Here is a 15,884-nt window from a genome sequence, read left to right as displayed (position 1 = left end):
CTACTTTTTGTTTTGTTTTGCTTTTGACTTTTTGCTTTTGCTTTTGTTTTTAAGAGTACTGACTAGGCCTGTGGGATTTAGAAGCGATACACACAAGTGAGAGAGTTTCATGAACGTCAGCGTCTTGTGATCCTCAAAGATGTTGACATCAATACAATTCTCCTCATCACTTAAATGATAGTATTTTAAGTGGCTCCACAAGATTAACTAACACCTTTGCTACCCTAACTACTGCGCCTACTCCGAAGGCTGTATACGTCCACTGCTAAAGTGTACCACCAGATGATAGCTACTAATGAATGTTCCTGTGATTAACATCAGACGTTGGATGTTGGCTACGATAAAGAGAAAACATTCATACATGTAACTTGTCACACACAGACACCACACGCTGGGTCAAATACGGCATATGTGGTGGAAAAGGTCCGCGGGTAGGCCTTCAGCAACCCATGCTTGCCATAAAAGGCGACTATGTTTGTCGTTAGGGGCGACTAACGGGATCGGGTGATCAGGTTCGCCGACTTTTTTGACACATGCCATCCCTTCCCAATAGCGCAGATCGATGCGTATGTTGTTGATCACTGGATTGTCTGGTCCAGACTCGATTATTTACAGACCTTCGGAGTATAGCTGAAATATTGCTGAGAGAAACTGAACTCACTCACTCCAAGACCCGGGTTCGATTCCCCACATGGGTACAACTTGTGAAGCCCATTTCTGGTCTCCCTCCGACTTGATAATGATGGAATATTGCTAAGACTAAACTCATTCACTCATTTTTATTAACACAAATAGTAATGATTAGAATATTTAGATATTATTAACCGAGAATGTTTCCGTAATATTAACATCAAATATAAGGAATTCAAATTATATTATATGAGTTTCCATTGCATGTTAAATATTTACGATAAAGCTAATATATATAAATTATATGCTTTAAATTCCATTCATTTGTTTTCAAATAAAGCTGAGGAATGTCTTACTCTCTACAGGTATGATGTATACGAGCCTTGACAGAGGTTTTACTGACGCTGGGAAACATCAGCAACAAATACACATAACCGAATATTAATTTGATTGTAGTCACAATCATTATGATTTGTCAGTGATGAATATTTTAATCAATCACTATTTACCCTCTGGACATAATTAGCATGTTATAACTGGAACACTCTGACTTGTCCGCGGGCTGTTCCCGGCTCCCCCTCAATGGTCCCCACCCTGTACATGACGGCATATTACGGGTCACTCTTTGACTGGATGATCATTCTGCATAACATTACGCCATCAGTAACTTGCATTTGCTGCCGTGTTCGTATATAAGTCATCAGTGTACAGATCCAAGCATCGTTTGCTCTCCATCTCATCCAGCATGGTCTCCATCGTGTGTCTTGCAACTCTAGTAGCAGTAGCGACTGCCAACAAATTTGGTAAGTAGGAAGTACCAGTACTGTATTTGTTATAATATACTGAAAAGCCAAAGAAACGCAAGTTTAAAAAAAATGAAATCTCATTAAAGTAAGCGTTCGTGTTTATGTCTTCTATTTAGAAACTTGACAAAGACAGAATTCCGTTTCTTTCTGCTCAGTATATGATAAATGCAAGCTTTACATTAAAACCAGTTCCCCAGGTTGTGAGAGTATCACGTGGGAGAGTACATTTCTCCTTATCAACATGCCAATAAAACATATTAGTTCATCGAAATACTCATACTAATAATGTCCTTATTCAGGAATCAAGGGCCCTCGTAACATCTCGGTATATCCATTTGTACATGGTTCTTTTTTCGTTCTTATTTTTCAATATCTATTCGTTGGTACGTATTTGACTTTATGGTAACCATGCGATTTGACATTAGCTTTTTCCTCGAACGTTTAGGTCAAAACATCGCCCAGAATCGCCCTACCGGCTCTAGCAGTGTCTTCGTCAACGGTGTTCCTCCCATCACCGCTAGCTCGAACCTCGCCGTTGACGGCAACTTCAACTCCAACTTCTTCTCCGGTTCGTGTTTCTCCAGCGATGTTCAAACAAATGACCCCAACCCCTTCTGGTTCGTGGACCTGGGGTCCCGAGTCTACGTGTCCGGCGTCACCATCACCAACAGAGGCGATTGCTGCGGTAGGTTTACGTTATATATATAACGATTTCGCCCGAAGTGAAAAATGGATTGTTACGAATGGGGAACTAAATCATTTGACCCCAGTCCGAACTAACCATCAATCTGTGATCGTAGTGTTCGAATCCCGCCCTGAGTATGTTTCTGTCGCAGTAGTCACAAGGCCCTCTTATTTCTGTAAAATGGTAATCATCTGGTCCCGGGTCACTTCGGGGTTTGCCGCCATTCCAAGCTAACACGCTGTGATATAACAACGGCAGTGTACAGAACGGAGTTATGCCACACCAGTTCATTCACTTTAATGTGCACAGACAGTAACACGGCCTTTCATTATACTAAGATTGATGCAGAATTCGATGAATACCAGTAGAGAGACAAACTCTCAGTAACAATTTGAATATATTACCATTCTGGTAGTCTTCAAGAAATACCCTATGAAGGATGCACTTGAATCTTGGTATTGAGAGTAACTAGATGTTTATTTACATATATTTTTAAATACTGCAGCTGACCGACTGAGTGGTTTGAGAGTTGAGGTTTTCGAGTTCAATCCAACCACGAGCGCCGAGGCACCTGAGCTGTGTACAACATTAAGTGGAGGAGTGGCACTAGGTCAGTCAATCGGTCTTGCGTGTTCTCCCATGACCACTGGACGTTTCCTCCGAATTAGCAAGCCCGGTGCCACATCCCCACTCACACTCTGCGAGGTAGTTGTTTCTGGTGGCAAGTTTTACAGTAAGTATTTAGTCATTTCTCTGTTTGTTTGTTGTTCAGTAAATAGTCGAGCCTGGAGCACACAATCCAGTGATCAAAACAGCATCGATCTTCGCACTTGAGATACTATGACATTTTGTCGACCAAGTCAGAGGACCTCACCACCTGATGCCCTTACTCACCTCTTTCTGAAGACCAGATCTAACCTGGATGTTTGAGGATTATTACCCGTTTGTTGCTTGATCAAGTGTGGAATAAACACAAATGTATATCCGCCATAACTGTATCGTGCACTTGAAGTATTTGGGGTATTTATATTTTATATCTAACGTCACATTCGGCAATATCACAGCTCTGTGGCACTTTTAGTAAGTAATCGACAATCAGACAATACAGTAATACATATTATAAGCAGAGATTAGGAGAGTACAATTATATCATAACTAAATGCATTTTTGATCTAAGAAATCTAAACTTCCAGAACGTTGTCAATCTTCCACCACTTCTACCTGTATCTGTTGGAACTATTGTTAAACGTTAGATAGATTAATGCACTATATATTTTGTATCATTTCTTTATTTTGTTTTGTTGATGAATGTTGAAATGTTCATTTCAGAACCAAATATTCCTCCAACAACCAACATCGCCCAGAATCGCCCAGTGCGTGCTACTTCCCAGTTTAATTTCGCTGCCACCAACCTGATTGCTTCCCCTGGCCTAGCTGTGGACGGCAACTTTGACACCGACTTCGTCAATGGAAGAAGCTGTTACTCCAGCGCGATTGGTGATCTAACTCCCACACTCTATATCGACCTCGGCGCCTACTACTACATCAACTCCATCATTATTACCAACAGGGGCGACTGCTGTGGTGCGTATATCTATATATTCATAATTCGTGTCACTAGCTCACAGTTTTGGAAATACCATCGCGCCAATTGTTGACATCGAACCCGACTCTTTGTGACAAGTGAATCTTTTACGTCTTACCCACTAGATTACCGTGTCGCCTTCATTAAGCTGGCAGGTTCTGACGTATATACTTAATACTATGAAAGGACGTTTTTACACAGTGTCAGCAAAATAACTACCTGCTGTATTCAATTAGTTACATTATTTTAATGCAATTTGGTACTAAACGTATTTGAATCAGTTTAAACAGTAACTGGAGTAACTGGATTAAAGGTAACTGGATGATTCACTTCAGACTAGCCTGACTAGTTAGGCTTGCATTGTCTTATCTTTCAGAGAGTATACATCGTACAGTTCAAAATATTCCACTCCGCCACTGGAGAATGTTATAATGAAGTTGACGTTCACACCCTTCTTTCAGCAATGTGGAATAAACTCAACTGTTAATGTTTCAGCCGAACGCCTGCGCAATATCAACGTCAGCACTCTGCTGAAAGACCCCTTTAGGTACCTGGAGTTCCCAAAACAGTGCGGCACCATCACTGGCAACATCGCTGCAGGAGCTGACGCCACCATCAACTGTAACCAGCCTACCATAGCCCGCTATATCAAGATTCAGAAGACTAGTTTGGTTGACAGCAACGATCTCCTGACTCTGTGTGAAGTCCAAGTAACTGGAAGGTTCGCATCCTACGTAGAACTCACAAAGAAACCCGTTGACAACGACGTTGCTCAGGCTCTGGCTGCCAACGGGGTCTTTTCCAATAAGGGAAACATTGCTCTCCTATCAAATGCTAACCAAAATACACCCGGGAGAGCTTTCTAAACAGTAAAACGGCGCGCAAAATGTTGCGTTATTTCTTTAAAGTGCCAATAATGCAATTCAGTCAACACAATGTAACAGTTACATTCTGTTATTGAATTATTCGGGTTAAACGTTTTCTTTAGTTATTATGAAATTGAAAGTACTGTGTACGTTGGTTGGTTTTCTGTTTACAACACGTACAACATGATATATGTCACTATGTTTAAATGAATAAAAAAATCACTATCAACGTTAGTGTCGTCATATGTTGGTGTAACATGTTTCATTCTTAATGTGATATTTTGATATACATTGCCATGCAATCTGAGGTGGCACCTGCCCTGAGGGGTTTGCTGGTCATAGGTTCGAGTCCCAAATCAAGGCTCGATTTAAGAGATACCAGCCAAATTCCGGATGCACATATTTTGTTGCAGTATGTAATGAAAGCAAAATGTCATTGACATATTTAGATGTTTTATTCAGAAGTTTACCAACTCAAAAGTTGACTTCCTCCTGGTGCAATTGAGTATAACAACTAGGTTGCAATACTGGGATGCAGCCCTGCAGATAACAAAGCACCAAATCGCGCCCTCAAATAGGGTAATGTGATAAGTCTTTGTTTGTGAGCTGAATTGAATGTGCCTTCCTGCTAAATCAAAAATTCGGATCTTTGAATCTGGGACACCACAGCAAAAACATGACTAATGATAGGGCTTGTTACAGTTGTTATAGCAACGGGATGTCATCGCCGCCCCATGTGTAATGGTGTAACACATATACTGTTTGCAACCGTGTAAAATGTCACTTTCAAGAGTAATCTCTTGACCATATTGGCACTTTGGGGTAGAAGTTTCCAAGATCATTATATTATGAGTGATTGTTGTTTACCACAGAACTCGGCAACATATATGATTGCGGTCTGTGAATAAACGAGATACTCGTCACTGTAGTTTCAAGAATACCTCTTTTAGTTCAGCCAAGTCAGCGAGCCTGGACCCATTAGCCTTTTCCGACAAGCATGGGTAGCCAGGGTCCTTTAGTATGTAATAAGCATGTTATTCTCATTTGTAGCTAACAATCCAGTCATTGGCATCGTTAGCATATATCTTGTCCAAACTGGATACAGTGCTATGTATAAATCAAATCTGACCAAATGATCCCTTTAAAGGCCTCCTACGACAAACATGGCTCTCTGAGGGGTCCTCATCGGCATTGCATTATCGCCACATAGACTGTTTTGTAATCTAAAAAGGCCTTCACAACTGTTTCTGCAAGGATCTGCTAGTCGTAGGTTCGAGAACCCCACTATAAAAATAACCATGACTTCTGGTTATCCAGCAGTGAATGGGTACCTTGTAGGATAATTCAAATCATTGTTACCTTTCTAGTGCGCACATGAAGCTTAACGGGGTTAACAGGAATGATAATGTCTTTGCGCTTTCAGCATTCACAAAAGCGTGGACACAGGTGCTTTATAACACTACATTATTTTATTATAGTGCAGGTCGTGAGAGAAAGGCGCATAATGGCGGAAAGCCATCGTCATTATTGACATCTTAGCACAGTGCACTGCACTACTTACGTGTTGTCTCGGGAAAGGACGACAACGAACAAAAGACCAGTGCTTCCATTTCAGTGAGTTTAGTTTTATGCCTCCTTTAGCAATATTCCAGCAATATCACGGCGGGAAACACCAGAAAGGGGCTTCCGACATTGTGCCCGTGTGGGAAATGGAGGCCAAGTGTTCGACGTGACGACCGAACGCTTTAACCACCCAAGCCTACCCAAACAATCTAAACTAATACGACTTATTGCTGAAAATCATGATGGCACGGGGTGTTCCGGTCAGCAGCATTCCAAATATCTGGAGTAGACAATCAAGTGAACAACAGCATGAGCATCGTTCCACGCTTTGAGGATACTGTATATGTGCATCTTAATTTTAAAAAAGTCGTATCCCCAATTGTTATATGTGTTATCGCAAGTGAAGGATGATGTGTTGCATTGGGTTGTTAAATGGATAAAATGATGTAGTGTCATCGAACGTATAGTTTGCTACTTGTGGGGACAGTCCTCTAGCATATGTCATTGGACAGTGACTGGACAGCAAAGAAGAGCTTAGAAATCTTTACTTGAGAATGTTTTCATCTGCCCCGAGACAGATGACAAAGAGATGACATTTCTTGCCACACTCTTGTCCTCGGTGCAAGTGTTACTTGGAAATGAAGCACTAAAATAAGCACTTGTCAATACGCAAGTTTGAGTGAATATACGGAGAGATATCCATGTTGAAATGCAGCAGAGTCCACAGATAGCAAAAACAAAAGCGTATGTTTAGACAGTTAGCACAGTCACTCACTCGCGTACACGCGCACTTTTACACACACACAACGGCACACCTATTTACTTACTCATGTATGAGCAAGCAAGGAAACCATGCACGCACGCACGCACGCACGCACGCACGCACGCACGCACGCACGCACGCACACACACATACTTTCAGTCTCCAGTTATGGAACTCCCTGCCATTTGAACAAAGAAACACAAAATCTAACGACCTTTAAAAGTCTCAGCTTAAAACCACCTCTTTCGATCAGCATTCCACGAGACGTTCTGCATTATGTGTTTGCAGGGATTTGGTTTTAACTCTGCCATAGCACCTACCGACGGATACTAAGTTTATTTTAGGTTCATCCATCCCTTACGGCATTAAACAGAGACCAGGAAGTAACTATTGAATGATCAGCACTGTAATCCAGGGCGTAGTCACACACACACACACACACACACACACACACACACACACACACACACACACACACACACACACACACACACACACACACACACACACACACACACACACACACACACACACACACACACACACACACACACACACACACACACACACACACACACACACACACACACACACACACACACACACACAAAGTAATTATCTGATTCCGAACGGTGATCATTCAGTACATGTTCAACACACCCAGTAGACGCCTTGATCAGCAGGGCCACTACAACATGGCTTAACGTTACGTATCTACCTATCATCTATCCATCCATCCATCCATCCATCCATCTATCTATCTATCTATCTATCTATCTATCTATCTAAGCTATTCAAACTATTGCAAAATATGTATAGTAATAGACTGTTTAAAAGTGGCATCATTTGATTATCGTAATATCGTAATATTCCTAAGATGACAAGTACACCCAGTTTCCGTACATTAAATGTCTGTAATACAATATGTTTCAAGCTTTCAGAGTGTCATATGGAAAAACACACGAGCTGGCACGCATGAATCAAAGTGACAATCTATTAATTGTTGCTGTAAATGAACAAAACGGGCTACTGTCATTAGGTACCTCTCTACGAAACTGCAGCAGCTCTTCATGTTGACTTCATTTGGTTGCGACAGTTATGAAGTGGATCGTGGATGAAAACAGCCAAGATGATCAGGAGGACCTATATCTGTCTCCACTAAGACAGTTGAAAAACTTTGTATAATATTATGGGACTAAGAATCCGAAGCATTTTCCATCAGCTTGGTGTAACGCCTTTATAATGTCAGTGACAATCTCCCCACCGAAGTTTACCAAGTTATGTGCCGCTATTATGCCCACCTGCTAATGTTTATGAGTCCGAAAACCAATGGTAATCGTCATGGGAAAACATTGTTAGCTGCAATTGATGAATGTGGATTGGAAGAATGTGGCATCATTTGGCTTATGCCCCTCTTCTCTGCCTAACTATAGGAACACTGTTCGAAACATGCCAAATGTGTTACTGAGACGATCACACGTGCACCTTGCTCTTCAGCAACTCATACAGGACACGTGATGATCTATATTGAATCGTACTGAACGCGCTGATCAATCAACTAAATACTGCTTGCCAATGCGCGTCGCCCTATTGTGAAATAGCAAAGCACTAACCAAGGATATAGTATGAAAACCTACCCATTTATTGTACAACAGCTCGGGCATTAGGCTAAACAGCGGATACAAATTGGATCCTTTATAATGTATTAAGATCAGACATGAAAGTAAAAATACAAAAAAGTTTTTACAAGTACGTAACCAGTCTCGTCTACTGAGCACCGAATCGCATTATAACTAGCCTGATGTGTTTGTTACAACCACCAAAGCAATAATGGGATATGTCGCATGTCGAATGACGAATGTCATAACTGACTCAGACCAAAGTAACCTCGATGTAAAATAGTTTCAGGGAAACTACGAATGATTTTGGGTTTTTTTAATAAGGTTTCAGAAACCTCCAGAATCATTCTTAATATTTCTGTATACGCGGTGTGACCTTATGATCCTATTCATTGTCAGTGGATAGGTCACGGGGCATAACTGTCGAGGACAACATACTGGCACCAGTAGCTATGCTGTTTAGTCCATAAAACTCGATATCGTTCGATAACTATCTACCATGCGTTGGAAATGTGACCTGCAGCAAAAAATAACCAGTATTATCTGACTATCCTAGTGCTGATCTTTACTACATAGCTCACGTTTGGGACATGGCCGTTATACGTGTACGCTTAGGTCAAGACTACTTCTCACAGCGCTACAAGAGGAGTGAAAAGGCGTATACAATATTTCCACAAAATGACATAAATGCTGTGAAGATGACGTCAACGCGCAGGTACTACTGCTAGTAAACTACGACTCAGACTTGTTTATTCTATACTGCAGGCCATGTGACTTAGTGTACAATTACACCACAACATATTATTTTGCCACGTGGATTTGATATGAAGAAACAAAACTAATAATCAAGAACGACGTGCTTCAAATGCGACATGCATCAAATATAATGATAGCAATTGGATTGTTTGTGGATTTTGTGAACAAATAAGTTTGATTATGCTACATTTGTTAGGCACAACAGGGGCTAACCATGGTAATATTTCGTTCTCAGTGCAGAATATTTTGGCCAAGTAAACAGTATGTGGACTTCATCTTCGATGCAGAGATCCATACAATATTCACAGAAAAAGATGTGACAATCGTTTCTCCTTCCTGTATGCATTTACTGCATATATACTGCGGCCACCTGTTTCCCAATATTGCTTCGTTTGATGCAAATTTTCCAACGGATAGGAATCGTTTCAGGTATGAAGTATGGACCTGTTCAACTGCTTCATTTTCGTAATGATACGACACTGGTTTTCAGATGTTTGCGTGTTTAGGTAAAACAACACTACAGCCCTTTTCAGCTCGGGTTCTTATCACCCACGAAAGTTGTCTTCCCTATTTAGTCCAGGAGGAGAATCTCAAAAAGGGCCAAGAGATAGGATTTCGCAGCCTCCCCAGTACTGATTTTGTTTGACACTATTTTCAGTGAGTATGGTGTCTTGAGCTCATGAAAAGGCCTATAATACTCAGACGGTGGTATCTTTTTTTTCACAGGCCATTTAATGTGGTGGGGGTCTGTGAACATTTTCACGACATTTAGTTTGCTGATCAACAACATCTCAAAGTTAATCATAGATAGTTAGTTTTACTACTATCAATCTGATCACTTTCATTTTGACTTTTGTGTATTGCTAAAGGATGTATAAAGTTTTTGAAATATTTTTGCTTTTGAAAATAATAAGTGAGTGAGTGGGTGAGTTAATATTTAACGTCACATCGGCAATACTTCAGCCATATCGTGACGAGAACATTTTGATATTGAAATGAAATATGTATACATTATAATCACCTGTCGTCAAAGGACAGTAAAACAACTAGAATATCACAGTTACAATTAAAACTAGTGTGGAGAGTTAAAACAAATACCACTATTTGGACAATACAATATAAAATACGGGCTGTAGATCGCCAACAACTGAAGGTAGATCACCATACTAGGGACCATGGGGACTTACATTACTTTTGCTACCTGCATGGACCCTAGCTGGATTTACACCATCCCCTCAGCCGTTGGTGATTGTAGGAAAATGTAGCCGAAATTTAAAATGACAAAAATACTACGATTAAAAAATTGGTCAGTTTAGATTTCACTTTGAAGTTTTGGGACTTACGTATCCTCTCAGGGGGACAATAATTTTACGCTACTTTAACCCCCTTTGAGGGCACAGCCACTAACGATCGCAGTTGACAATTCTTACCACCATGGTTAAAATATCAGCTTTCTATTTACAAAACATTTTATTCAAAATTTATCTAATAATTCTATTTCCTTTAAAAATTCAATGATTAAATGATAATTAACATTAAAAAGATCCTTCATTGTTTTGACATTAAAATATTTATCCCTTGTGATGGCAAAATCAATACAGTCAAGCAAGATATGCTTGACCGTGATTCACTCATCACAAGGGATACAAAACGGAGGATCCTCACCTTTAAGTATATATTCGTGAGTATATCTAGTATAGCCAATGCGACATCGTCGCATAACAACTTCCTCAAATCTGGACTGACAACCCAAGTAGGTGTAACCAATATAGGGTTTTATTTCATGTAACTTATTAAAACCCACTTGGGTGTCCCACTGCTTGTGCATTAGATTACGGATATAAGATCTAATTGTGGCTTTATAGTCTGAGTATGGAATCAGAAGTGGTGTCACAGATTTATTGAGTGCTGCCTTAGCGGCAAGATCGGCCATTGTGTTGCCAGAAATGTCAACGTGGCTGAGTAACCAACAAAAGACGATGTCGCATTGGCCAGTAGCAAGAACATTATATAACTCAATAATTTCTGTTAAACGTGGATGGTTGCAAGATATGTTTTTAATAGCCTGAAGACAAGAAAGAGAGTCTGGAAAGATTATATATTGTTTATATTTAGGATGTCTTTGAATATATTTAATGAGCTGTTAGTATTGCGTTTGATTCTGCTGTAAAATATAGCTATCATTAGGTATTCTAGAAGAGATTGTTCTGGATCCAATGACAGTGGCACAAGCTACTGCACCCCCATCCTTGGACCCATCTGTAAATAAGGATTTGTATGTATTATATTTATGTTTTAACTGAATAAATTCTTGTTTATATTGTAGTTCATTAGTATCTGATTTTTTAAACATTGTCAGTGTTAGGTCAACTTGTGGCCTCACCATTTGCCAAGGGGGAGAAGAAAAAAGCCGGGAAGGAGAAATATTCAGGACACCCTGATCCTGATTATAATGAGCAGACAGGGTTGAACCCACTCGGACTTGAAACTGCCTGTCGGTTAAAAACTGTGATATAAAGAGAGGCAAACGACCTCGCAAACCAAAATCATGTAAATCCTTTAAAATGCCATGCTTCCACGTAGTATCGTATGCTTTCTCAAGATCAAAAATATAGATACTGCGTGTTGTTTGGTGATAATAGCATTTTTGACGAAGGATTCTAAACGTACTAAATGATCAATAGTACTTCGATTCTTCCGAAAACAACATTGAATATTTGTAATGAGGTTATTAGTTTCCAAATACCAAATTAATCTGTTATTTACCATTCGTTCCATGGTTTTACAGACGCAGCTGGTTAAAGATATCGGTCTGTAATTTGATGGGTCCGTGTGATCCCGGCCAGGTTTTGGTATTGGCACTACAATGGCATTACGCCACGAAGGAGGAAAAATTCCAGACGTCCATATTTTGTCAAATATATCTAAAAGTGTGACCAGACATGGTTCAGGCAAGTGTTTCAATAGCTGGTAATGAACATTGTCATCACCTGCTGCAGAATCAGGAGCTTGATCAAGAGCCGTGTGGAGCTCATGTAACGAAAACACTTCATTATAGTCTTCACCATTATTGGAATCGAAATTAACTTTTGTCTTTTCCTGGTGTTTCTGATACCTCTGAAACTCAGGAACATAATTTGCTGATGATGAGTTTTTGGCAAGAGTTTCGCCAATTTTATTTGCAATATCTGCTTTGTTAGTTACTAATTTGTCACCATCTTTAAGATGGTGAACTGCAGATTTTGAACCTTTGCCTTTTATTCGCTGAACCATGTTCCACACCTTACACATGGGTGTACGTGAATTAATTTTTGAAACATAGTTCCTCCAAGATTGGCGCTTGTTTTGCTTATACGTACGTCGTGCCTTAGCACTAGTAATTTTAACGTTGTTGAAGTTATGAACAGTAGGATGTCTGCGAAAATATTTTTCTGCTTTCTTCCTACGTTTTCTTGCCTGTTTGCATTCGTCAGTAAACCATGGTTTACGAATATGAGGAGTTGCAGATGACTTAGGAATGGTTTGATCAGCAATTTCATTCAGTTGTGTTGAGAGCTTCAAGATGGGATCTTGTACATTACTGCAGTGATCGGGTGTTAATTTTTCAACGCATAATTGCTCATATACAGGCCAATTTGCCTTAGTGAAATTCCACCGGGATGAAGGTGGATTGTCACCTGGTGCTATAGATTTCAGGAGCGTAGGGAAGTGATCGCTTCCGCAAAGGTCATCATGTACAGACCATTCAAATTCATTGACAATGTACGACTCTGTGAGAGTTAGATCAAGTGCCAGTGCAGAATACGTTCCAGTGGCTGGATGCAAGTAAGTATTGGAATCATCATTAAAAACACATAAATTATTATCGGAAATGAAATCTTCAATAACTTTCCCTTTATTGTTTGTATTTGTACTACCCCATAGAGGGTTGTGCCCATTTAAGTCACCCATAATGATGCAGGGCTTTGGGAGCTGGTCATACAAACTTTGAAGGTCAGTTTGACGAAGAACTGATGAAGGTGGTACATACAGTGAGCACAAAGTAAGAGCAATGTGCAAGGTCAGCCGGATAGCAACAGCTTGAAGATTAGTATTCAGCGGAACGGCACTATGAATCATGTCCTGTCTGACCAGGATACTAGATCCTCCTGTAGCTTTGTCCCCATGGGGAGAAAATGAATGGTAGCAACTATATTGTCTTAAGTTAAAAACATCAGTATGTTTCAGATACGTCTCCTGTAGACACAATGCTGAAGGTTTAAAGTCCTGTAACAATAGAAGAATCTCATTATAATTCTTCCTAAGTCCTCTGCAATTCTATTGTATTAGTGTATCCGTCATTTAGGATGTGTTATCGGTGACAGTTCACGACCCTTTTTCTTAGGAGAATGGCTCCGAGAGCGGGTTGTCAGAGGAGGTGACACCTCCATGTCATCTAAAAGATTAAATCTGTTTACAAGTGACACAGAGCTTCTTTGTCCTTTAGGAAGAGGGTCACGTGTATTTTGCTTCTTAGAGTAATCTACATTTACCTTCTTCTTTTTGATAACCGGTGTAGGTGCTGTTTGAGTATCAGAGGATTGTGAAGTTTTTCGTGAGGAAGAAACAGAAGGAAGGTCCTGAATACTCATAGGTGTCTGAGCTGTCAGCCAAGTCAGGTCTGTTTGGCAGTCAATAGATTTAGTGGAAGGTCTCATCACCTCTGCATATGTTGACTTACCTCTCAATACAGTACTACCAGATGGTGTAGCTGAAGTTGCCAACTTCCTTGCTTCTGAAAAACTTCTTCTCAGTTTTAATACGTTGGACACTCATTTCAAACTGCCATACCGGACATTCTTTCGAAGACGACATGTGAGATCCAGAACAATTTACACATTTGATTTCAGACGAACAAGTGCTGCTGTCGTGATCTTTACCAGCACAGCGTGAACAAGAAGCATGATTCTTACAAGTCTTCTGCCCATGGCCAAACTTCTGACAGTGAAAACATCTCAGTGGATTTGGAACATACATGTCAATTTTCATAGAGACGCATCCTACTTTAATTGATTGAGGTAAACTGGGTACATCAAACGTAAGCAAGTAAGTATTTGTGGGTAGATATATTCCGTCCTTTTTAAAGCTGAATCGCTTAGCCTCGACCACTCCTTGCATACGCAGCTGACTAACAATGTCATCGATTGACAGATCAGCAAGACTCTTATCTCTGTCTCGGATGATTCCTTTGCTAAAATTTAAAGATTTGTGAGCATAGCATTTTGCAGAGATATTTGCGAATGATTTTGCTTCCAGAAGATTGGCCGCTTGCTCTCTCTTTAGACATTCTATGAGAATTGAACCAGATCGAGTTTTTGTAACATTGTTGACAGTCCCAGCAATTCCTTGAATTGCTTTCTCTAGCAGAAAGGGAGAACAAGATGTTAACGTTTTCTCACTTGATTCAGCGACAATGAATCGAGGCCATGTGTTACGTTCAGAGTAACAGAGTCTGGTAATGATATCATTCTCATCATCAGTATCATCAATGTGATAACGTTTTTGCTTTTGGGGGTTTTGGTTTGCCATGGTAATAGATTTGTGTTTCATCCTCCTGGCTCCCCACCCACCACGGAGTGTCAACAAGGACGATGTCTAATGCCTGTGGGCCTCCAACAGGCGGCACCAAGGATACCAAGAGGATATACTCAAGCAGTAGCATTAGAGATATGCACCACAAGATTGGCCCAAGGGCCACCGCCCTCTGGGCATGAGACTCTAGGCAAAGTTCATGTAAACAAAATTATAGTTAAATAATATTACTTAAACCAAGGGCGCCAAGACCAAAATTTAAACAATTCCAAATCACAGTTTGTGCAAATTTCAACATAAACTCCATGCACAGGGCTTGGCATGACCAGCCGATTGGTTGAACCGGGCCCATTCAACCACCCGTCTAGGCGAAGTCAGGGCCAAAGTGGTGTATTGAGCAACAGGAACATGGTTGCAAGCCCCTATTGCCCTCAACCACCAGGATCCTCTCCTCCGCCGACACAGGGCCGCAACCCACGGCAAACGGGTTGGTGGACCAAATATTTGAAAATAATAAAAATGGCTGCCATCTTGAACTGTCGTGTGTTGCCTTCTCGGCAGTTTAATTCACATAACAATTAACACCGAATGTGTCCATTTACATCCAATGTTCATACTTATGATGTTTTTTCACACTTGTCTCTTCTAGAGTGGTGGCTTGGGCACAAGAAAATTTGTATGGTAATGTCGTGTTAATATAATGTTTTACAGCTTATTCTTTGAGACAGGGGGTTTTAGCGATTCTTCGATTTTCATGGAAATGTGTGGTGGTGACTTATTCATTGAGAAAGTTTACATTATTCTTGTAACTAAAATCAGTTGTGTTTATTTCCTGTTTACTTCTAGAGTGACAGCATGTTATATGGAATTGTTTCATATTAATCAGAATTCAAAATGGCTGCCAATATGCCCGCCTTTGTAGTTTTATCACTTATACATAGCAGAGGACTAAGTTTGTACTGATATGTAAGCAATGCATTTGATGTCTAATGTTTTATACAGTATCGGAAAAGAACAAAATTTCAATGGTATGGTTTATG

General features: G+C 40.3%; 1 protein-coding gene across 1 annotated transcript; it reads left to right on the top strand.

Moving 5' to 3' along the window:
• The first annotated feature begins 1,253 nt into the window (after positions 1 to 1,253).
• Positions 1,254 to 4,572, top strand: LOC137271792 (uncharacterized). The gene is made up of 5 exons (XM_067804193.1): positions 1,254 to 1,433; positions 1,882 to 2,121; positions 2,627 to 2,854; positions 3,451 to 3,705; positions 4,202 to 4,572. Exons 1-5 carry the CDS (start codon positions 1,376 to 1,378, stop codon positions 4,570 to 4,572), a joined length of 1,152 nt encoding a protein of 383 aa, XP_067660294.1. The 5' UTR covers positions 1,254 to 1,375.
• The last annotated feature ends 11,312 nt before the right edge of the window (positions 4,573 to 15,884 follow it).

The sequence above is a fragment of the Haliotis asinina genome, chromosome 2 (genome assembly GCF_037392515.1).
Source record: "Haliotis asinina isolate JCU_RB_2024 chromosome 2, JCU_Hal_asi_v2, whole genome shotgun sequence".
Taxonomy (NCBI): Eukaryota; Metazoa; Mollusca; class Gastropoda; order Lepetellida; family Haliotidae; genus Haliotis; species Haliotis asinina.
This window is presented reverse-complemented; position numbering and strand designations above follow the sequence as displayed.